The 24446-nt window shown below is 39.6% G+C and overlaps 1 protein-coding gene across 8 annotated transcripts in view; it reads left to right on the top strand.

Annotated features, from left to right (window-relative positions):
* tcf3b (transcription factor 3b) overlaps positions 1-23461 on the top strand; it is a 36230-nt gene extending 12769 nt beyond the window's left edge. The window contains exons 4-21 of one of the 8 annotated variants that reach the window (XM_088349213.1): positions 10454-10527; positions 11058-11130; positions 11480-11520; positions 12039-12171; positions 12487-12533; positions 16838-16937; positions 17018-17121; positions 17260-17353; positions 17442-17500; positions 17599-17674; positions 17849-17910; positions 18009-18206; positions 18600-18708; positions 18787-18934; positions 19165-19218; positions 19499-19734; positions 19829-19980; positions 21454-23461. In XM_088349213.1, the coding sequence (XP_088205339.1) occupies positions 10454-10527; positions 11058-11130; positions 11480-11520; positions 12039-12171; positions 12487-12533; positions 16838-16937; positions 17018-17121; positions 17260-17353; positions 17442-17500; positions 17599-17674; positions 17849-17910; positions 18009-18206; positions 18600-18708; positions 18787-18934; positions 19165-19218; positions 19499-19734; positions 19829-19974 (1754 nt within the window). In that variant the 3' untranslated portion in view covers positions 19975-19980; positions 21454-23461. Of the gene's footprint in view, positions 1-10453; positions 10528-11057; positions 11131-11479; positions 11521-12038; positions 12172-12486; positions 12534-16837; positions 16938-17017; positions 17122-17259; positions 17354-17438; positions 17501-17598; positions 17675-17848; positions 17911-18008; positions 18207-18599; positions 18709-18786; positions 18935-19164; positions 19219-19498; positions 19735-19828; positions 19981-21453 lie in introns of all 8 variants that reach the window. The other 7 variants (XM_088349214.1, XM_088349212.1, XM_088349210.1 and 4 more) reach the window with 7 other exon arrangements.
* Positions 23462-24446: the final 985 nt, after the last annotated feature.

Genomic DNA, 24446 nt, shown 5'->3' with positions numbered 1-24446 from the left:
ACATGGATAATCTTGTCTTTGTGGTGTATTCATTTAAATATGGGTTAGAAAAGGTTTGCAAGTCATTCTATTCTAATTTTACTGACATTTTAAACTTTTTCCCAACTTCAATGGAATTGACTTTTGTATATATAAACATATGTGTAAACCACTTCTACCTGTGAGTAACCCACCGGACATACAGTATATACGGTTCACATTTTGATTCTGACCGCAGTTACTCATATCAGGCAGTGTACTGCCTGGGGGCTTTGGTATCATGTCTCACTCATAAAGCGAGAAGTAGAAGTGGATACGTCTGTCGCCATTAACGTCTTTATGTTCATTTAACCTAAACTGCTGCTTTTCAAATAAAAGGGAGTAAAGAGCTTTGATATCAAATGTTACAATGACTAAAATTGGTTGTGTTGTGAAGTGGCAATCTGTATGTAACGTATTTTCCCCAATATAAGGCGCACCCCCCAAAAGTAGTCCTTTGTCATATTTTTCATATATGAGGTGCATTGGTCTATAAAGTGCATTGAAATAAAACTGGTAAGAAAACAAAGTCATCCTAAAAGATATAAATTAACACAAAAAAAGGATGACGAGGGAAACAAGTCTTTGGTGTATCAGACGATAAAACGGACATTGCGTTTCTTCATAGCTTTCAGGCTGACGTTTTGTTTATTCCATTCTCTAATATTCATTTCCGGCACTGTGAGTAAAACTAGTGTGGTAGTAGGATCATATTGAATGCATTTTCATATATAATTTATCTACGGTTGTAAATCAACTTAAACGTATTTGTACAGCATTTTTCAGGCAATAAATTGCCACTCAAAGTGCTGTATAAAAACATTCAGTGTACTGTAATACAATAAAATCCCCCTCCTTTATTCCCACCCAACAACGCAAAACACCTAATACGCACACACACACACAATGGTTAAAATACAATAAAAACTTAAAGTGGGCAAATGTTGGCACTCTCGCTGCCACGACCGTGGTTCAATTCCTGCTGCATACAATGTTGTTATTGTGGTCTGCGATGTCGTCGTGTATTAACGCACTCTGGATTATAAGTCGCACTTTCAAATTCTATGTGTCCTTTATAGTCCAGAAAATACCGGAATTAAAATATGGCGGATATTAGTCCCTTGTGGTTGACTGAGATAAAATAATTTGACTGAACTGGATAACCAAAATAAATAATGTTATTGTTGCGGTAGGCACCATTACAGAACAATTGTTCATGTGTGATGTCACTTTTGCGGCTTGTTTATCGAGTGACCCAACAGCGCGGGAATGGCAGCAAGCGACCCTGTGGCCCTACAGACCACTCCTATTCATTAACACAAAAGTGCTCTGAGGGGTGCTAATTGCATTAGGCGTCTTGCTCTCTTCCTCAAGATCTTGAGAGTGTGTGTAGAGGGGAGAGCCCTGGCAAAGATGATTTGGGATGTTGGAGGAGTGGCGGTGGAGTGACGCAAGGTGGTTTGAGTGGGCCAAGTATGAAGGCAGTCAGGCGTCCTCCTTGTCACCTCTGCAGCTGCTGGCCATGTCTTCAACCCCCTTCTCAAACATTTGCACACTTGCGCGGGAAACCATCAGCTCACTTCCCTCGCGTCATAACAAACAACGTCGGGAATTAACATAACGTGGTCTTGCGGCTGTTGCGCTAGCTGTGCTTCTCATGTATGGGGTTGCATTGATTAGTCGACTTTGTCGACAAAAATGGCTACTAGAAGTAGTTGAGAATCTTCACGATTTTGGAAAAATCCCAATTGCGATTTTTCAAACCAGTATGCCAATCCCTAGATGCGACACCGAACGCGGAGCCACGCCCACCATTCATGCATCACAAGCGGAACAAATACGGCGGCCGAAAAAACAACAGCAAGCGACTATTTAGTCAATTTCCCTGGTATCAGAGCCGTATCATTCTTTCTGGACTATGCAAATTTATCTTGAAATTCAGTACCAAAGGGTCTCCATTATTATATGCAAAGTTATAATCATGGCATTAGTGTGTCCAAAGACGCTAACCTTGTAAGGGTGGATGCAAAATGTTGGCCATCTATGAGAAAGTCAGAAGCCCCGTACCAACTACACCTAGAAATAGATTCAGATTTGTACGAGATAATTGTATATAGAGGATATACTATGAGTGATCCGGTATATCAAATTTATGAAATGAGTGGTTTATTTTCCAACTGTTAGAAGTCTCCTGCGAAATTACACCACTAGTTTCATAAATTTGATAAACTGGATCACTTAAAACAAGTGCTGTCCGATTTATGAATTGCAATGCTATATTCAATTTTGAAAGAAAAGTGCATTTTCTTTGCTAGTTATTTTGTGATTACCTAAAGGTGGTATCCGTAGCTTCAAATTATTTTACTTGCCGTCTTCTATCTGAAAACATAATTGCTGCCTCCGTCAAGTTTCTTTTTTTTGCCTGTGCAAATATGTGAAATCTGTAGATGCGTTCGAATAAACTCGTCTTCTTTGGGGTTAGGGTTGACATCTGTGCTGTATTTGAGAAAGTCTTTTTCTTACTTTCAACATCAACATTCCAAGTGTTTGTCAAATAACTTAACTATAAACAAAAATACATACAAATCAATGGTTTACACCTGCAGTTATATAAGTCGGTCTCTTAAAAGTAAAGTAAAACTTTATGCTTAAACTTATTAACACCATTGTCTGCAAGTGAAGTGTTTTAATAATGCACAATTAGACATTGCTTAAGATTATAAGTGTAATAACAACGGGCACTTAAAAGCCTTGGATTCAGCCCTACTCCCTTTGGGCACATGTTTATGTTAATATTGTATTGTTCAGCAGACTTTTTTTTGCGTGTTCAAAGAATTTGCTCCCTTTTGTTAATAAGTCGTTGATACTGTTGTTTTTGCTGTGCCATATAAACTTTATTCTTTCATTTACCTCAAATAAAAAGTATCTCGGTTACACACACGCAGTCATTAATAAGCTAACAAGAAAACACTTGTATTAAGCGAGCAACCAAAGACAAAGACCTTTCCTCATTTTGTCACTCGGTCTTTGCCAGAAGATCAAAACTTTAGGCTCCATCTTACCACCATTGTGTGAAAGTAGAGGGTTTTTCTTTTATGTTGCACAAACACCGCTTAAGATGATTCCACTAAAATCTCACACACTCGTGCGCAGTCTTTAATCAGCTAAAATCCAAACACTTACATCAGCTAACTACCAGAGACGAAAGTTGCGTTTCCACACTTAAAAACGCGAATAACAAATGAATAAAAACAAATCATGTTGTGGCTTTCCCCACTGCTGAGCTTCCTTCATCCTCATTGGTGATTCCATATAGTGCTTCACCATCGTGGTGCTCCCGTGCCATATCCCTTTTGCAAAGCTTGTGAGTTGTTTGGTAAAGCACTGCGGAGTGCTCCCACACTTTTGCGGACTTCGGTTGATCCATTTTCTCCGTGTCCGTCATGTTTAATGGGTTCAATTTACCGTAGCTTATAAAAAAAGCGCCTTAATTCAAACTCTACCTCGCTCGGTTATGCTCGTTGACTCGCGCTGCGTGTCGTGTGACATCACTCGCTCCGCGACGTGCTGAGTGACACAACGAATCGATAAAGCAATTCGTTGTCAACGCTTTTGATGATCGATTTTAATCGATGTTATCAATTCGTGGTTGCAACTCTGATATATTAATTTGTTTGCCGCTAAAAATGGACAGAGGTTTATTTATGGATTTCTGTTTCTGCTGACCGAGCATTGTGCTTAATTGGTTTTAGATCAGAACCCAAGAACCTTTTTCTTTGGCTAATTCTGACCCAGCCAGTGTTTAAATGGTCCTTAGTTGCAGCCCTATTGATGTAGTCTGTCATAGCAACACTACATTGTGATTTCGCTTCCCCTTTTTTTGTGGTTGTAAATAATGTGCAAAATAAAGGTTAAATTTACAGGAGTCCTAACTCGGAACAGAATGTGAGAATCCATGAATCCACTTGTTGGCTCCTATAGCATGTTTGACCTAGATTATCAGCAGTGTAACTTGTCATTAAATGTCATAATTTAATATACTCACAACAAATAAACAAGTTGTGTATGTCATTTGATCATTTAACAGCAGTACAAAAAGGCAAACCATTCATTCTTCACAAATGTGCACGTAAACACTAAAAGTGAAATAATTTGGGCCATATTGATTGGTAAACCTTTTTTGAAAAATATAACCTTCTGAGACCTATAGCATTAATCTTGTAGTAACTTTTTTTTACAACTTAAAGTGTATTATATTTTTACTACTTGGTTTACATGAATATTTGTTAACAGTTGTTACAACTTGCATTATAAATGGCTTGAAGGATTTTGTTCTTTTAATCAATCTTACGTGTTGTTTTACTATTACTATACAATTGCAAACCCTATTTGAACCCTCCACAAGTGTGGATAACAGTTGAGCACATTGACCCACATTTTAAGCAAATCTTTGTTCTTTTAAATTAGAAACCTTTAAATGGATGTACTAGGCAGGACTGTTTCAAAACATGTGACTATTTTGATAAAGTTCTTTATTTTTGTGCTATTAAAAACCGTCGTCATACTTAATGTATTCATTACAAATCAACACAATTTTCCCAAGCCTTTTATTTTTTAAATATTGTTGATTACTACTACTACTTTTCATGATATTCAAACCTTTTGAGATGTGATATTTGATCTTTCGCTATAATCAATGATATTGAAAATAATAAGCGGCTTGCAATTTTTGATCTCTTATGAATCCATAATGTATGATATTTGTATTAATTTTATTGCATTTCAGAAAACAAGAACTTTGTCACAATATTATAATTTTAGGAGTCTGTCCTGTATGGGTGAAATAATTTGTTACACAAGTTTGACACGCTACTCATCTTGATGAGTGACACCAGCTACATACAGTACTTGTTCTCTCGTGTTAATTATCTACTCAAAATCTAGAACATTTGCAGCCACTCCTTTTTTTAAATGTTTTTTTATCCCCACAATATGTTGTTCATGCATAATGCACTGTTTGGGAATGGTGTGTATTTATTCATAATCAAAAGGTCAGCAACAATAGAAAGATCTCTTATCTGGCATGGATTTCTGTCTCTCCTTGGCAGGCAAAGTGTCATTGGCACCTCAGCGGTTCTCCACCTTGTTTTTAATTGCTTCAGAGTTAATTAGCCCAGTAAGTGTGAAACAATGTTGTCAGACTGCACAGCCATGCTTCCACTCTACTTTATACTGCAGACCCCCTGCTTGCTGAGTGGAGGCATCCTGGGTGGCTCGGTGGTGCATCCGAAACACAAAGCTTTGACTTTCGGCTTTGTTGGACTGGCAGAACTTCTTCACTTTGCACTGTTTTCAGGATATTTTGATTGCATTTTTGGTTAATCAGTTCCAACGATTTTCAAGGCACAAATTTATACCGCACGGCGGATTAAATTAAAACTACACTTAGAGCTACTGTATTTGTTTATAACCATAAAGTGTAGAATATTGCTACGATTGATCACTCAAAAGATCTCGCTGACCTGAATCGCAAAACATTGTGAGCAACGAAAACCAAACCTAGGGTTGTGGCTCTGAGAACGCCGAAAAGACTACCTGTGGAACAGATGACATATGAAAAAGCATTCAATTTTCTCATGTTTTTTAAATGATCAATTATTCACAAATACGGTAGCATTCAGTTAGCCTTCATAACCTGTAGTAACGCACACAGATAAATACTGTATTATAAGGGTGGGACGATATGGTCACTATTCGATTGTATCAAGATACTAAGGTGCCGATTCTATTTATATCGCAATTGTCTCTAATTGCTATTCTACTAGTATTGCGATTAAATATTATTGATGATTGCAAATTCATTTTCTTTCTTAAAAAACATGCGACTTAAATCATACACTTCTGGGCATTAATTATCGAACAAAAGTTGTTCAAACAATGCACATCAGTCAGTCAGTGCAGAGGGGACTTTTTTTTGTTGTTGACTATCTGCTTTTATGATCATTTGTTTTTAATATTAATACTGATCACTTTATTAAAGAAGAACAATATATTGGTTAAGAAATCAAGTCAAGAATTAATCAAATCATTATTAAATTAACATTTTGTTCCTTTTATTGAAAACTAAACCCAGAGTGCACAATTTCAGCCTGTTAGGTTAAAACGTTTTTAGGAATGCGCAAAGGTGAGGTAACGGGTCGTTAGGTATTTTACTCAATTTTTCAGTAATTAAGTAATTAAGTGCAAGAATGAGGTGCACAGATGAGGGAAAAAAACTAATTTTCAACACACACACTTAAAGTGAATACAACAGCAGAGCAGATAAATGTGTCTTTGCTTCTGTTCAAATTTTAAGATTTCAACACATTTAAAGTGACTGCAGCTAACAGCAAAAAAACGTCTCCTTTCTTGAAGTTCTTAGGCTTTGAAAACAAACTGGTAAACGGTAAAAGGGGTATGTATACAAAGTTTCTCTTAGAAACTGTAAAAAAAGAAAAACAAATCACAGCTTAAGCTCTGTTAACTTGACATCAACTTAAATATGAACGTGTAAACTTAAAATTGTTTTGACTGGTGGGTGGTACGAATGATCAAACTTAAACAGCATGTCTCCGAACACTGGTTTGTCAAGATTATTGAAAGGCAGCATTTCAGTACCAATGCACCATGTGATACAATCGGTCAGTGTGTGATAGTTTCACTGGCACCTTTTTGTAACAAAGTTCGCAGACCCCTTTTTCTGTATTTTGGGGCGCTTACCACTGTCACTCGGTATAAACCCACAACGTGTCCAAAATACTAAAGTGGTATGTGGTTTTGAATTCAAAACCTGCGCCGCCATCACGGATTCGATGTTTGCGTCTGCGTGTACGTCTCTACGCGTTAACGTCGTTTCCTCAACATTTCAGTCATGGGTTGTCCAAAGGGGGAGGATGGAAAAAAATATGGTAATCGCGAAAATGAAAAATATTCGCATATATGGAAAATATTCGCATATATATTCGGGGAGAAACTTTGATCTAAAAAATCGCCAAAACTAAAATCGTGATGTATACATGAATCGATTTTTTTTTTTTCTTTTTTTTTTTTTTTCTGTATATAAGGGTTGTTAGGCCCACTTTCAAATCTCTGGCCAAGTTGGAGTCTTTATAGTTCAGAAAATATGGTAATAGGATGCTGGTTACAGTTCTTCAATAGGCGCTTTATATGGTTGTGGCCGATATTGGTGTGTGAGTGTGTGTGAATGGGTAAGTGTGAAGCACATTGTAATGCCCTTTTGGGTGTCCTCAGTGACTTTAAAAGCGCTGTATAAATTCTGACCATTTATCATCCAATATTATCCATATTTGACTAATAATTTCTATGCAGGTAAAACGAAACCTAATTACTCAAATAAAATGTTGACAAAAGGCCTTTATTTTATTCATTTTAATGAATGTACTAACGCAGGTAATTATTGAACCATTCCACTTAAATTTTCTGCCAACTTACTGCTGTTTTTTAGTAAACAAATTAAAGGAACTCTGATATGTCTGAGCATGTGCAAGGAAAATGTGTCAGTTTATGAAAACCTGAAGTATGTGTAAGCATTGTTATACAATCAGTTGTGAATAAAAGGCTAGATACTCTGTTGACCCATTGTTGTCGTGAGAGGTATTTAACTGTTATATCTAGCTTAAAGGTTTGCAGCGGAAGGCAATGTTTAAGGTGGAAAGTTTCAAGACATAAAGCTTGAAGTGTTTGTCACATTTAAATATTAACTTTACAACTCTTTAGCTGTGTATTTGCTATGCATGCATTTACCACTTAAATATCAGATATGCTGCTTGTATTCATTTCTCGTTTGATATTTTTTTGTTTTTTTACCAGCTTCTAGCTGGGTGCCATTGCTACTGTGATCGGACTAGCCCCAAAGATAAAAAATAGCACTGACTGGCCTGCAACTCGAACATCATTTTCCTTTGTACTTCTTCCCTGTGGCAAACAAGGAATTAAAATTTAGAAGAAAAAATGTGAAAGATTCATAGAGAACCGATATGTTAGTCTTGTTTACATTATTCCTGGTTACTATTTGCTAATTCTATTTTAACTAACTCCTGTACACACATGTTTGTTTTCATGAGGTGGGCTCTGGTGCCAGAGCTGAAAGATACTAGTGAGCAAAACTGGAGGGAAATGGGACTAGACTGCTTGGTACCTGGTTAAAATTAGGGCTGGACGTAAATCCTATAAATTTGATTAGTTGACCATTTTGAAAATGGCCGATTTTAAACTTAAATGTGGGTTGTGTCGTTTGAGATGTCCTTAAAAGGTTGAAAGTAGAATAATTCCTCTCTTAGGTATGTGTTAACAATGCCTAACTGAGTTCCAAAAGCATTTTTGCTTCTTTTTTTACTGCACCTATCTGCTTTTATCTTAATTTTAACAGAGCTGTTCAGGGCGGAACACATTAAGTTTCAGGAATGGGGGCAAAGGGGAGTGCTGGAAAGTGACTTCATGTTCGTCCACACTGTTTTTTTTGTGTTTTTTTTGTTTATTAGAGCGCGTTTAAGAAATGTACGTACTTGCACCTGCATCATGAACGAGCTGATAGAGGCTGCAATAATGACATAAGCCAGGAGTTGACTGCAGAGAGTAACAAAGTTCCAAATTCCATGCCCCTCTGTTTAAACCCAGGGAAGGAGTTCAAAATGAAATCGCTCAAAACTGGTTTAGATGGTTTGTTTTTGCTTTTTTTTTTTTTAGTTTGTTTATCCCCTGAATGACTTTAAAACTAAAATTGGCAATATTTTTGGAATATTGCCAAGCCCCGGGGAATGTAATCAATGTGTAGTATCGATTCAAATACAAATATGTTTTTTGTAAAAAGTTCTTCCCACAATATAGTTATCTATCATTTAAAAAATGTATAATTTAGTGGTAAAAATCTGTTAATTTCTAAGCTTTATGATCAATTAGTCCATGTTGTATTTGTGTGGACGCGTTCATAAGCAACTAGACTTGGCCATATTTTGTTAGTTATGCCGAAAAGAGTTCTGATTTGATTAAACCAACAAGCGGTACCAACTTGGCTTGGCACCATTCTAATCACTCCACTATTGGCAAAAGCAGGTACTATTTTTACTACCAGCGAGGTTCAAACTTGCAGAGGTAACACCATATGGGTGATATAAACCTGTACTGCTCGCACACAGGCTCCGCAAATCATTTCATTGTAGCTATGGTTGATGCTCTGCCTTAGCTCTGATGCTGCTGCAGTAACTGCCAGGAGTCCTTCCTGTTGTTGTTGTAGTTTTTGGCTGCTCGTTCTGACAACATGTTCCATGCCGCACGGTATTTGCAGTTTCCACTTTGCTATGTTAGAATTGAAAACAAACCTCTCATTTGGGATCCATTGTGGTTCACAATACATTTTCTAGTGCCACAACAGAGAGTGCAAACGTGTTATTGATGACTTGGGTGCACCAATGTGAATTTGTTTGTTGCCATGGTATACTTTTCTTTCCAGCATCCACTGTTGTGTTTGATGGCAATGCTTTTATTAGTGCTATGGCCTTATTGCCACGCCTGCTCCTCGGAGGTCTCCTTCTCTTCCCTACTCCCGTCTTTTTGTGCCATTTGCACGGGCGCCATAGATCACGGCTGTCGTAGCATGTGTAGGTGCTTGCACCGCTCTGTTAGTCTCATCACTCATTCCCGCGCTCATCAGCCGGGCTGCTGATCCCACCCAGACCCCTTTGCCTTCCCCCCCGCTTACGTACCATTTCTACTCTCTTGCTTTCTAACACACACATTCTTTTAATTAGGCAAAAAAAAATACTAAAGTTATGAATATTCATAGGAAAGCTGCATTAATATGCACAATTATGCAAATGAGTATGCAATTAAGCCTAGTGTCTCCCGAGAGCCTGGATAGCATTAGTGCACAAGACTGGGAGAAGAGGATGATGGGGGTATTTTGAGGAGTTTTCAGCATCACCAGCCTTTTGGCTTTGAGTGTTTTCTTTGTGTTGAACATGGCGTCTGTTGTTTTTTTTTCTTCTAAAGGATCTTAAATTCGGGTTGCTGTCCGTCTGACTCAATGTAATCTAACCATCCCACATTTCAGCGATGTTTATTTTCTCATTTATTGGGACTGTAATGAACGCTAATGACTAGATTATCTAGCTCAATTTTTTTGGTCTGTTTTTTTTTTTTACTGCACGGCATCCTAAAAGCTACAGCAGCTTATTTGGTCATAAGTGATTCCCTCATGGGTTCCGTGTGTGCCCATTGTGGCCACTTAAGAACCTAAAATGTTGAGTAAAACATAATGGCACAATCCTTGATTGTTTTCCCTATCCACCTCAAAGACGTCTTCATTAATAATGTTCTGGCTTTGTTTAGTATTCTGGTCTAAACAATGTGTTTTTTTTTTTTTTCTTCTTCTTTTTAGCATTAGATGAGCGCAGCAGCTCTGGTTCCTGGGGTTCGGCGGAACAGAACAGCCCTTCTTTCAGCCAAGGACGGGTAAGCGCTTAATGGAATTTTATTTTTATTGCCACATGCACTTTTATTTAGTTTTGTGAATCAGTTAATGCACATCACATAACAAGCATCGACGCGGAAGCGCACATTTTGACGCCACATGCCTCATTCGATGACAAGTTGTGCTTCTTCTTTGTACCTAATAACCTTGGCTCAGAATCATGTGTTGGCAAGCCATCTAGTACTTTGAAACCTCTGTGGAAGCCCACCGGTATTTCCTGCCTCACATCCGCTGTTTAATGCCTTGGCACAACTCTGTGTAGAAATAAGGAACAAGGGGCTTTGGTGCACGCAGAATTGCTTTGATTAGCACACGTCGATAATTAGAAAATTCGCTCCGAAATCCTCCAAGCTGAGACAGATTTGTCTGGCGTTGGTCCTGCAAGTAAACAGAGGGATGGGTAACCATGAAGCCTAGTAGGGGTGCCAACATGATGCAGATGGCTCCGAAGAGTGCGTGTCGTACCTGTTGAGCTTCAATGTTGACACCCTGCTCCCATTTGTCCTTGCAGCCCTATGGAGAAGGATCCCACTACAATGAACATGATGGCTTGGCCACTCCTTTCATAAGTTCAGGAATTGCAGGTATGCACTTTAGTCTGTGAATTATTTTCTTACTATTTAGATTTCGTTTTTAACAAATTCTACCAGTTTTCATGTACTTTGAGCTGGATTTTGATATGTTGTAAATATTTAGTTTTAACTGGAAATGTGTTTTATTACGAATGATACCACATGCAAGCACTTGCAAGTTCATTGTTTGAGTGTCAGGCAATTGAAGTTGAAAGCTTCTTCGGGTTTTCTCTCTGGCAGCTTTATGCACTTTAGCTTACCTAAACAAGTGTAATTTCTGTAATATTAGTTCTTGGGAGATTGAGCGTGAATTTGTGCCTGTGGCCCCTTTTTAAAATTTTAACATATTGACTTGTTTCAGGTAAAAATGAGCGGCCACCATACTCTCCCTTTCCAAACCAGGTGAGGTGTGCCCACGTTATTGTTGCACTTACACTTTGTGCTGTTAGTTGGATTGAATTTTGTGCATGTTATTTAAATCACAGCTCATCAGAGCAAGATATTGAACATTTTTTGTCAGCAAGTTAGTGAAAATTTGTGTTTTGTGCTCCACCTTTTAAAGTTTTTCCACTATTACAGTATTGTATTTCTGTATGTTTCTGAGAGGTGTTCCACTGATAAATTATTTAAGGGGAATATGGTCTTATATAGACGTTTTATATAATGTAGCTAGCTGTCAAAAAAATACATTAACAAAATAAATTGATTCGAGGCAATGTATAATACCACAGCACTCGGCCAGCATTATCTTGCAAATTTATGATGGTTATTCATAACAGATTTCTCAAATATTTTAATTATGCAGATTGAATCATTCCAGTGTCATAGCACTCACAATATCAGATTGGTTTTATTGGAACACATGACACATTAATGATCTCTTATGCTTTGAGTAAAACTTCAGCTTTGTGTGTTTGCAGACTGGTTTCCTCCCTAGCGAAATTGCAATGCCCAGCCCAGATGCCATGTCTCCCTCTAGCCTAAAATCAGGCTCCCAGTTTTACCAATCCTACCCGAACAATCCACGGAGGCGGCCGCCTGATGGTGGCTTAGGTGAGATGATAAGTATCACAATGCAAGGATCACATCATAGAAGTGTAGTTCATGCCAAATTGCATTGTTGCTCATTTCACTTTTTATCAAAATATTTGGTGTTCCAATAAAAATAACTCAAAATGCCATGCACCACTGAATGCTTGGCAAAAAAAAGTCCTGACACACAAACAATGGCACTCACCACAATGCTGCAATTGTGTTCTTCAACAACTGTTGAACTCCCATAAAGATAAAGCACCTGTGCTGACATTGATGCTTATATTTATTCTGACTTTTACCTTTTCTTTTTTTCCTGTTTTTGCATGTATGCAGACTCCCAGCCAAAGAAGATTCGGAAACCCCCTGGCCTTCCTTCCTCGGTGAGACCTTCTATCCCCCAAACCTCCCCACCCTGGGCTCTGGTTGTACACACACATTTATCTCCCCCTCTTCCTCCATCACTACACACACCACTGCTTTCTCCTGCCCGCTTGAGCAGTTCTGTGACAGACGGGGTAAAGACCCACAGTGAGCTGACATCAACTTTATCAAGCTCAACTTCTACTATGTGTGTCTAAGGCTTTAATCCATACACTTCCTGCACCTTTTATACTTATATCTGTAGGGTGTTGATTAAATTGTTGCTTCCCCAATTGATGATATCCCTTGTACTGACTGAAACCCTAAAGTTGGGTTCAGGGAGTACTAAGGATGTCGTCAGCGCGCTTGGAATTCTCGGCAGCTGATGACACTTGTGCATGATGTGGTCCACATAGTTTGAAATGCAAGTCATGTTTACATTTTTGACCCTACAGTCAGTAAATTGGCAGTTGCCCACTTCACTCCCCGTTTTATAGACTGGTGAGGGTAGTTTTGTGCACTAATTACTGTGCAGTTTCATCACACGGTTTCAAATAGTGCCGTTTTTTTATTGCAGCAGTATTGCTACATTTTAATTGTCATGATTCTGGTGGTGTTTCATTGTGCCAAACCTAGCTTATGCTCTGCATCTACTAGAACCTGCATTTATTTTTTCCCCTTTAATGAAACAATTATCAAATCAATGATATAGTCTTTTGGTAACCGATGTATTTCTTAAAATCAGAATTTAACCTGGAAAAACTGCGTTGTCCTGTCTAAAAGCAGACTAATTTTTTTAGAGCCAAAACAGAATATTTGCATAATGAACCGGTTAACCACTTTTAATTAAGTTGGTGTAAAAATTAACTAAATCCGAACTATTCCAAAGCGTAATAATAAAAAATAAACAACAATGACCGTTTAATTCAGGAAAAAAATACTTTTATATCTATATAATGGCATAAATACAGAATTGATCAGTACCACTATTCGATTGTTAAAAACATTGTGACAGCAATAATTTTGTAATAACGCCTCACTAATAGTGGCCATCAAAACCAAAATTTGATAATCCCAGTCGTGCTTTTGATATTTATTAGATATTGATGGCTTGTGTGGGTGCGGCGCATGATTTCAGCGCTGCTCACATTTTTTTGTGAGCTTAACATGAGAATTGGCTTGCTTGTGTTTTGTCAGAGCGAGGAGGAAACTGATTTTTCTGGTCGGCCAGGTCGCAAATTGCATAGCCATGGATGCATAATGTGGCGTAAGTTTAAATCTAGTGGAAACAAGTCTGAATGTTCTTGTCTAAGTGTTTCTGTGAGATGGAGTTGATAAAGCCTACTGAATTGATCAGGAAGGAATGAATCAGATTTTAAAACGGCAATTTTGGACAAAAGAATGTGTCGTGTTTTTTGTCCTTACCGACCCCCAGGTCCTCCACCTGTGGATGCTGGCGGTTTGAAGTGGCTACTAAAAGCTCGTCCGCCACGTCTGTATCTCGCATTCAAACTAGTGTCACTTGACGCAAGGTCCTCCCCCGACAACACCCGCAATTCTCACTGTCTGAAACAGTCATTCTCCTGCGGTGTCATCGGCGGGCGCATAGATTCATTGCACATGATGAGATGTATTAGTGTGAATCCCCCACTTCCCATGCCGCCTCATTCAGTGCTCGACTACGCTTCAGCATATGATGGTCAGGGTGGGCCTCCCCCCTTTGAGTGACCCAGTTGTGAGGCACGGTGCTTGTGAAGGCCTGTTAGCACTCCGTGTCTGAGCCCAGATTAATGACTGCCAGTGATGATCCTTCGGCTCCATGGTTACCTCGCATAGACACCCCTTGTGTAATTCTATTAAAGGTATTCCCACATTCTCAAACATGTACAATTTGAGTAAATAGTGCATAGTTTTTGCATAAAATTTTGATATATTGGTTACATAGATTGCTTGATTTTCGTGGTTAATGGGGACCAGATCGACCCGCAAAAAGTCACAATCTGCGAAGTAGCTTTGCATCTTCATAAAAGCCCCCTAAGGGTTAAACTTACCTCAAGATGATGTCATTACCGACTGAGAGTATAGACTGTTAAAAAATATATAGATATCTACAAATATTATCACATACCACATAATAGCAGTTGAATGGATTTTTTTGTTGTCATTATACACAAGTAATAAAAAAGTTTGTTTATGGAGGCAGCCCCCGCCCGCTGTTTGACTAAAAGTATACAACAGCCTGTCATGCACACAGTCACACAAGCCAATCGCAGTCGCAAAAACAGTCACACCCACCCAAGACACAGAACCCTCCCTCATCTGTACACACTGCTGTCTAACAGAACATATGGCATATATCATTTACTATAAGGACAAAATCAATTCAATTCAAAATCTGAGGAGTGAACCAGCACTAACCGAAGCGTGAAGTAACAAGGCGTCTCTGTATTTCAAATATTTTCAGAGATAATGCATTTTGAAGAAAGCATGTCTTGACTTTGTCATCCTGAGCTGTGATGTCATCAGAGCAACACCAGCATCTTAGCAAGCCAGTCCCCATATTGTTTTAACGTGTTAATTATTCGAAGTGTTGTAAGGCGAATTTTGGTAGTTTTTGTGGAGAATGCCTGGGCGCTGTGTCTCAGGTGGATGCAGGAATGGTAGCAAAAAGGGCGAGCAGCCCAAAAGAGGTTAACTGGAGAAAAAAGAAGGAAAACGTACAGAGAGCGACCAGTGGTGGGCTAACCTGGACAGATCAACGAAAGATGGTGGCAGCCTAGGCGTAAAAATGCAAGGCTGGCCGACCCAAAAAACAGTTTGCAAAGCAAAGCAGCCAGACTAACCCAGAAACAACAAGAAAAAGCAGCAACAGCTACGGCGTTAAACGCAAAGCCGGCCAAAATGGATCAAGGGACAAGGAAAAAACGACTCTAACCCCAGACTACCTGGCTAGACAACACACAGTAGGCAGCCAACGAGCGCTTGCCGGGAGCAAACTAAACAGTACCTACCGCACTCGTCACCACCGACACTAACGTGGAGCTACGTGGACATAATTATACCAACCGTGACATACGTGAAAAACACAGATCCACAATTAGTTGGATGTTAATTCCATTCTGCTCTTACTAGTGTATTCCGATCCGAAACCCGTTTGCACCATCAAAACCCGAATTGCATTAAAGCCCTATTAGATGTCGATTTTAACCTGCCAATCCCTTTTCTTGCCGAGAATATAATTACGGCACGAGACGTTTTGTGGCGTTGCCATGTAGAGCAACAGGATTCACGTGGTTTTGTTCCCCATGAAAGAGCAACTCAAAGCCCATTGTTAAATGAAGCCATCTCAGTCATGTTTTTTGTCTCCCAAATTAACACAGATCATGTTAAATCTCCCGTTTCCTTCACACTCCCCTGGCCATATCAAGCTTTGTTTAAGTCATTTAGATTACCTTCTACTGGTTCCCTCCCTCAACACCCTTTATCTATCTACCCATTTCATAAATCATTGGGGTCCTCATTTTTTTCTTCTACTCTCAATCGTCCACCCCCCCTTTTTTTACTCACTGCAGTTTCTCTCTTTCCGACTGGATCCCAGCCCCCATCTCTCCCTCTTCCTCCCCTCGCTCCTTCTCAGCCCAGCTGCCTGTGGAGTTGGACGTGGTCCAGGAACAGGCAGATGGCTCTGTAATTAGAAGTGCATCTCTCCATTCCCTTTCCACTTCTCCCTGTTAAATCAAATTATAGAAAAAATCTTTCTCTGGATTAGCATTCTTTGCAGCATTGCTCCTATTCTTCTCATCCTGTATCCTGCCATATGAAACACAATTAGAAGGGGGCCGGGTGAAGAGGCTGATTGAGAGGTTGTCGATGAATCTGAGAAACTGGGGGTTCTTGTTGTCTTGTCTGGGGTCTACTGAACTAGCATGCTGAGATGCTCAGCAGACAGTTTTTCAGTTGCGATCATCTCGACAAAACAACCATCACAGAATGCGATGGCTCTTGTTTGACAGAATGTCTGGCGTTTGAATGCTTGGGTCTGTGACTTGGCTCTCTGTGTTACACACACACTGTGTGGTCGTGTGTTTCTGGGGAGGGCTGGCGGACAGCCTGCGTGATGTCATTGGGGTCCTTGGAGGAAGAGGAAGCGCTTGCTGCGTGCCGGGATCTAGGCTTTAGCTGTGCCCAGCATGCCATGGCCATTGCATTTCTTCCACTGGCACGCAGACTCCCTCTCGCCATCTTGTGGCTTAATGAAGCGAGCCTTAGTATGCGGATCTAAACAACTGAGCCTCACTGTAAACTTCCTTCTTGGTTTGTTTAGGTGTACGCATCCACATCCGGTGAGGAGTATGCCAGAGACAATGGAGGTTACCCTGGCGCTAAGCCCGGAGCAGTCTACCCGGGCTCTTTCTACATGCAAGGTGGTAACTCACTTACATGCTTTTTGTTGCTGTAATCTAACATTCTTGCATCACAAGGATGAATTTTTGTTTGCCCTCAGCAGAAGACCTATGGTCATCGCCTGGGTATTCGGCCATGTTGGGCAATTCCCCTCACATTGGACCACCTGGCACCTTCTCATCACTGAACCCACAAGACAGGATGGTGGGTGGACTTTTAGTTCTTGAGCATGTCTGTCGCACATGCAGCGTTTTTCTTTTCTTTTTTTGTTCCTTTTAAGGGAATTACTTTAACGGGGAGCCTTAATAGTGTATGCCTTTACCCTTGTCTGTGTGCATACAGAATTATCCATTGCATGGTAGCGAAGTTAATGGCTTCCACACTGCCCCCACCACCTACAACCACACGCCCGCCATAAACGGAGAGGCCATCATGGGTATGAAAACTAGTTCTGACTTTGTTTGGTTGAATATTTTACTGGGGATTCCTAATAAATCACCTGTTTTGCCCATCTGTTGCAGCAGGTACCAGAGCCACCACAGCGGGCAGTTCTGGAGATGAAATCGGAAAGGCTCTTGCCTCGGTAAACTTCGTTCTCGTCTTTAATTTTCAACATGAATTGCCATGCTTTAATTTAAATGCAATCAGTGAAAAACTCTCTTTCATAATAATTTTCTACAGATTTATCCTTCGGACCACAACAGTAATAACTTCTCCTCAGCTCCATCTACTCCAGGATCTCCACAGGCTATAACTGGTAAAGTGCAATACTCTTGAAATATTATAACTGAATTATCCTTTAAACAATTTAGTTTTTTACTTCAAAATATTGTTGAAATCGCGTAACCCTTAATTTTGTTAAGAAATGGCATTCCCGCTGTTATAAGAATCAAGAACGACTACTTATTGTTAGCCTAATGTTTCTGTGCAGGAGCTCAGTCGCAGTGGCAGCGACCAACCTCACCTAGTTTCGAAGGGCAACCACATGTACTGGTATGCTACAAAATCTTATTAACATATGGAATATTCATATTTTATAAAATGGTCAATCACAACATCTTCAAACCCTTATCATTTCCGTCTTACTGTAGCAGAGTAAAATGGAAGACCGTTTGGAGGAGGCCATCCATGTGCTCCGGAACCATGCTGTAGGCCAAGGGCCAGGCTTGGATGGTGCCCACCCCGACATGCATAGCCTTCTGTCCGCAGTTCACAACGGGGGCCTTGGAGCCCTCTCTCCAGCTTTCCCAAATGCCAGCCTCGCCCTCAGTAATAGACATCCTGCTATGGTAATCCAACATACTAGCTATTCACATCTTTACATTCATAGATAATATGAATTTATGTTTATCAAAAGATGTAAAAAATATTGATATATTATAGATTTAGGTAGGCTTGTCAGTAAGGTTTTATATTTATATTTTTGGATATTTCACATTTTTAAGTATGTTGTCAAGAGTCGTGTCATTCAGTTTTGAGAAGTATTCAAATGTAAGAAGGCACATGCGGGTCTTGTTAAACGAATGCATTACTCCACCCTGTGGGCAGCTGTTGAATTACATGCAAATGGGACCTGAACAGTTAAAATTGTATTCACTGAGTTGCTGGTCCCATACTGAAGTTCTCAATAATTTCCAGTTAAATCTGGTTTCATCCATGATATAAACACATCTATTTAACAGGGAGCAAAACATGAGGAGCCCACTGGCCTTCCGCCTAGCAGCACACTTCTGCACGGTCACCACGCGTCCGGGTCCACCCCAGCAGTCGGCCAGCCAGAAGGCTTCAGCAGTAAGTGGCAGCCCAACAAGCTGCACTATTTGTTTTGTGAAATGAACGAAAACCCAAGTGTGCACTTGTGCTCCACAGGTCTTCCGGGTGGGATCACGCGCTCTTCACACTCCTCCAGCAGCTCGGACATCAAAAGAGAAGATAGGGAGGATGATGAAAACTCGTCTAACGCGGACAAATCTGACGATGAAAAGAAGGATTCCAAAGCGGCACGCATTCGATCAAGGTAGGTTATCAAAAAATTTTAAATAGATTTTTTTTTTTTTTTTTTTGACAAACAATATGAAGAAGAATATTTTGTTTTTCGTTTTTTTGCACTCTGCAATTGTTGGAATCTTGTCTCTCATAAAGGACGTCAAACTCCATTTAAACTAAACCCTGTGTTGCCCCAGATGGCAATGTTAGCTGTTTAATGCTGTTGACATCCCCCCCTTCCTTTTATGTCACAATTTTCAGAAAGGAGGCGTTGACCCTCCAGATGCTCTCTAGCCTTTCAGACCAGAAAGATGAGTAAGTTCCTTTAGTAGAAAACCTGTCTAGTGTCTGAAAGTGCTCACTATGTGATGAACTACTGTATATTGGTTCTGGAGCCATCTGATTTACGAATGATAGTATGTTCCTGATTTGTGGAGTTGATTTTGTAAACCAAAGCATATTGAATGCTGTATACATTTATTTATTCTTGCTGTAATCTGCATAATCTGGGGACACCTGCCACATGTTATCTGAAAAATATAGTATTTTTGGTTTGTGTCAATGTCAGCCCAGTCATCATGCTATCTCCTTCCAGTCAGGACAACGAAGATGATGAGGACCTCCCGCCCGAGGTGAAGATGGAACGCGAGCGTGAACGGCGAGTGGCCAACAACGCCCGGGAGCGCCTGCGAGTACGGGACATCAACGAGGCCTTCAAGGAGCTCGGGAGAATGTGCCAGCTGCATCTCAGCCACGACAAACCTCAGACCAAACTCCTCATCTTGCATCAAGCTGTCAACGTTATACTCAATTTAGAACAACAAGTCAGAGGTTGGTTTTTGTAATTTTGTTGGTTGTTTTTTGTAATTTTGTTATGTTTTTTCTTAATCTGTCACTTGCGTGCAACCTTTACGAACCGCTTCAGAGCGCAACCTGAACCCGAAGGCCGCGTGTTTAAAGCGCCGCGAAGAGGAAAAGGTGTCAGGAGTGGTGGGCGATGCGCCCATGCAGCTCTCAGGAGGTCACCCAAGTATCGGAGGAGATGGGCACAACCCGGTTGGTCACATGTAACACCAGGTAAGATGTCAGTGTTGCTTCAACTTTCGACCATAGGGATACGACATTAATCCATTCATAGGTGAGAATCACAGAGTCAAATTACAATATAGCGAGGCTGGAAACCCATGGTAATTAGTTGGGCTGTCACGATTATGAATTTCTGGAGACCAATAATTGTCACATAAATCACGGTTGACAGGAAAAAGAAACCTTTTCTGCATTGAATGCTTTTATGATAACATCAGCTTAATATGATATAAACTGTACCCCCTTATAAAGAAGAGCAATGTAATGGTCAAAAAATCAACTGAATAATTAATCAAGACATCATTATTAACTTAACATTATTTTCTTTTTATTAAAACGAATGCAACAGTTTCAATCTGTTAGGTTAAAACTTTGTGAGGAAAGATGCACAGGTGAGGTAACTGGTCATAAGGTCTTTGACGCAACTTTTCAAGAAGAAAGTGCAAAATTGAACAGTGTACAGAAAGATGAGGAAAAAAAAACTCTAATTTCAACACACACACTTAATGTGAATACAGCAGCAGATAAGATAAATGTCTCTTTGCTTTTATTCATGTTTTAAGTTTTCAACACATTTTAAGTAAATGCAGCTAACAGCAGCAGACATGTCTCTTGGAGTTCTTAAGCTTTGAAAACAAAAAAACGTAAAAAGAGGTGTGTAACTAAGTGAACATACAGTTTCTTAGAAACTAAAAATAAACAATTGCACAGCTTAAGCTCTGGTTACATGGCATCAATTTGAATATGAACTTGTTTGGCCTTGTAGTCCGTACAGCTTATTAAACTTGTACAGCATGTCTCTGAACGCTGGTTTCTCAACCATATTGAATGGCAGAATTTCAGTAGCAATCCACAGTAGAATACAATCTCCTAGCGTGCGCCATTTTACACTGCCTTGTCTGTATGCCGTAACTCATGTGTAAACTCTTCATATACACAATCGGCAAGCTGCGACCCCTAGATTTGTTTGCCGTTCATCAGCAGACTAGCTCGGCGAGTTGTACCGGGTGAGTGGACACCAAATGCTGCTTAAGATTAGTTGTTTTAGCTCCTTTCACTGGCACCTGCTTGAAACAAAGTTGTCGCTCGGTATAAGAAGCAGGAGACCAACATCCGCATTGTGATGTCAACTAAAAGCAGACATGCATCTTAGAGATGCAACCTATGTTGTTGTTAATGTCGTATAGTATGGAAAATGCCTTTTTAAAAAGGGGACCAAAAAAACATCTCATCCCTGACTGTAAATTGAAAACATCGTATGGTAGGGATGTCCAGGGTGTCGACTGTACTTTCACCAACTCATCATTTTAACTCCATAAAGTAGGAACATTTATCTCGCGTATAACAGTGGCTAATGGAAACTACAAAGAAATTCATTTTGGCGTGATTTTGCTGGTGACTTTAGATGTTGCGTCTGATTTAATATTGTCTCTTGAAAATATTTTTCCTTCTTTGCCCCTCTAGATGCGGTGGACTTTCCTTGGCTGTCAGAAGATGTGGCCTTAACAGATTTCTTCCACCTGTTAACTCTCAGTGTGTGTGATGGCGCATGTGTGGGCAAGTCTGTGAACTGTCCATTCAAGTTACAAGACACACACACACACACTCATGCAAACTGCCAAAATGGACACAGCCTGTTTGTCGCACTTCCAACCATGACTACAAGCTCAAATGTGAAGAAACTTTTTTTTTTAAATATGAATATATACACACATCTATATATATTATATTTCTGTACAAAAAACTTTGACATTTTGGTCTCTACAAAACGATTGAACACCAGAGAACTCCCCTCCCCCCTCTTGGGGTGTTTTTTTTTTTTCTTTTGTTTTGGGTCCTGCCACAATTCAGGCCTTTTGAAACACTGCCGAGAGTCCCTCTGGTGAACGAGAGAAAGGATGAAGAATCACAAATTGAAACTTGGATTTGTGCCTCAACGCCACACAATGTTTTTTCTAGTCGACATTTAAGCAAATTGCTTTACACCTGAGGAACATTTCTTGTGAGGGATTGCTTATGTGTATGAGCAATTATTTTTTAATGTATGTCATTCCCAGTGTGATGGTACAGTCTTACATATGTTATGTAACCAAGCCCATATTTGAATTGCCTAAATTCAGTGACTTTTGTTTTGTTTTGAGAAGGCCATACGTATTTTTTAAGGTGGCCCTTTCTGGACAATTCCTTAAACAAGGACCGCTTGTATTCCTCGAGGCATTTGGACAACCTGGAATTGAGGATTCGCCACTAAACTGTTGTTTTCTCCTCTTTTCGGACAACGCGTCAGGTGTGCACTACTGCTTTGCAACTTAAGCGCAAACGTGACAAAGCACAGTTGTGTAACGCATCTATGTTTGTGGAGTGAGGGGGGGGTGCTAAAAGCCATTTTCAGCACTCGTAGAGAAGCTGGGGCTTTTTTTTTTAAAATAGCTCAGACGACGTCAGCACACTTGAGGTTTATGATTTGCCCCCTGAATTTATGCCCTGGAGAAAGAGAAAAGTGTGTTTTATTTTCGGGTTGGGGAGTTAACAAGCCTTTTCCAGCAACGATCATTCCCACTAAATAAGAAGCCCCTCGCCTTCCTTCTCCCTCCGAGAAAAGCATAACGCGTACATCCACTCCTTTCGTTTCTCCGAACGCGTTTCCTTTTTTCGAAAATTCAAATATATATTAAAATATATATTTTTTGTTAGCCTATACATTGTAGATTTCTTTTTGACATAAATGGCAATATTAGTTTGAAGTTTAGAGTGTATTGTAGATGAACTTAACAAGGGAGTGTTGGACACAAATACAGGAAAGGGCGGCAGAGGAAAGACAACGTCTGTTGAAGGTTTTTAGTTCTAGCTGGACTCGGAAGGCTTCTCTGAATTCTTGACCTGTTTTTGGGCGGCACTGAAGATAAACGCGGTGTAGGTGAACGGTGAATATGCAACTGGTTCTTTGAATGTAGCCGCCATACTCAAATGTGGATCGCCTTCGTGTGTCAATTACTTTGTTTTTGTTTTCACCATTTTTTTCTTCCACTGAAAAAGACGAGACTGTCGTTTCGGGTGTCAGGTGATCAAATCAGTGTTATTTGCCATGTTATTCCCATCTCATGTTGTCAATTTGCCCTACCGACACGTAATCACAAATGACAGGTAGGGCTTTTTTTTTGTTTTTGTACAAAAATGAAGATGAAGAAAAAGAAGACCTATTCAAATCAACAGTGTGGCCTTTTCATCCTCAAGACTTAACGATGTCATAAAAGGGAGAGTGATACCTTATCAGTGCCTGAAATTGTATTTTCCATTTACGTTTGTCGAACCATATCATTTCATTTATCGTGGAGATTAAAAGAGGTACTTGTCCATTCCCCCACCCTCCCTTCTAAGTTTTTTGTTTTTTCAGGAAGAAGTTCAAAGTCATATAAGAGTTTTTCTTTCGCTGTATCTAGTTAAAATAAAATAAAAAAATAAGTGTTACGTAGATGTTGTTTAATTGTTTTTGTTTTGGATTCGTTTGTTGTAAACTGCTGTTGGACGGGTCCAAAGTCTTTAAGGGATTTCTTTTCACACATGCGTTTTTCAGCAAAAAGGAGGTCTTAGTTTTCACCCTTCCCCCACAATTCTTTATTTCAAGTAGCTTTTTTGTGTTTTCTGTTCATATTGCTGCACTTAACGCTCTATTATCAATGCCATTTTGACTTATATGTTAAAATATATGGGGGTGAAAATGTATTTTTGTTATTTCTATGATCAATTACCCGACTCGCTATCGAAATCTATATTGAAGACCAATAAAAACGGCAAAACACCTTCCAATTCACGGCAAAAAGAGAAAATCATCCTTACATGACTTTAAAGGGGCTGTGTATTGTTTGGTGCCTGGTGGGGGTAAAAAACAACGTTATAACAATATTAAATGATGAGCAAAATTAAATTAACCCTTTTTTCTAAATTTTTCAGGTCGAAATATTGAAATGATTGTCCGCCATCTTGCTGCTACAGGTACCCATTAGCCTGGAAAAAGCTGGGCAATTCTCTCTTTCATTCCCTTTCTCTACCTCTGTTAATTTTTTCTCTCTTTAGTTGTTTCTTTCTCACTCTTCATTTTTTCCTCTGGCTTATGCTTTCCCTCATCTCTTGCTCGTTTGTTTTTTCTCTCATAGTCTCTCACTCATTTTTCTCTTTCTTTTCTATATATCTCCTCCCTCTTTCTGTCTTTCCTTCTTTTTCTCCCTTCTATATGTTTATCCTTTTCTGCTCTTATTTTCTCCTTTTTTCTCTTTCTTTCGCTATTATAGCTCTGTCTGTGTGTCTCTGTCTCTGTGTCTGTCTCTCTGTCTTCCCCCCCTCCTCTCTATTTGTGGCCCCTTTCTCTTTCTATTTTTTGCCTATTCTACTTCTATATTTTGCCCTTTCTCTCTTATCTACTATTTTGGCCCCTCGTGAGTTTTTTTTTCTAAGATGTG

Source organism: Urocampus carinirostris, chromosome 12 (assembly GCF_059441175.1).
Source record: "Urocampus carinirostris isolate Australia breed hairy pipefish chromosome 12, RoL_Ucar_1.0, whole genome shotgun sequence".
Classification (NCBI taxonomy): domain Eukaryota; kingdom Metazoa; phylum Chordata; class Actinopteri; order Syngnathiformes; family Syngnathidae; genus Urocampus; species Urocampus carinirostris.
This window is presented reverse-complemented; position numbering and strand designations above follow the sequence as displayed.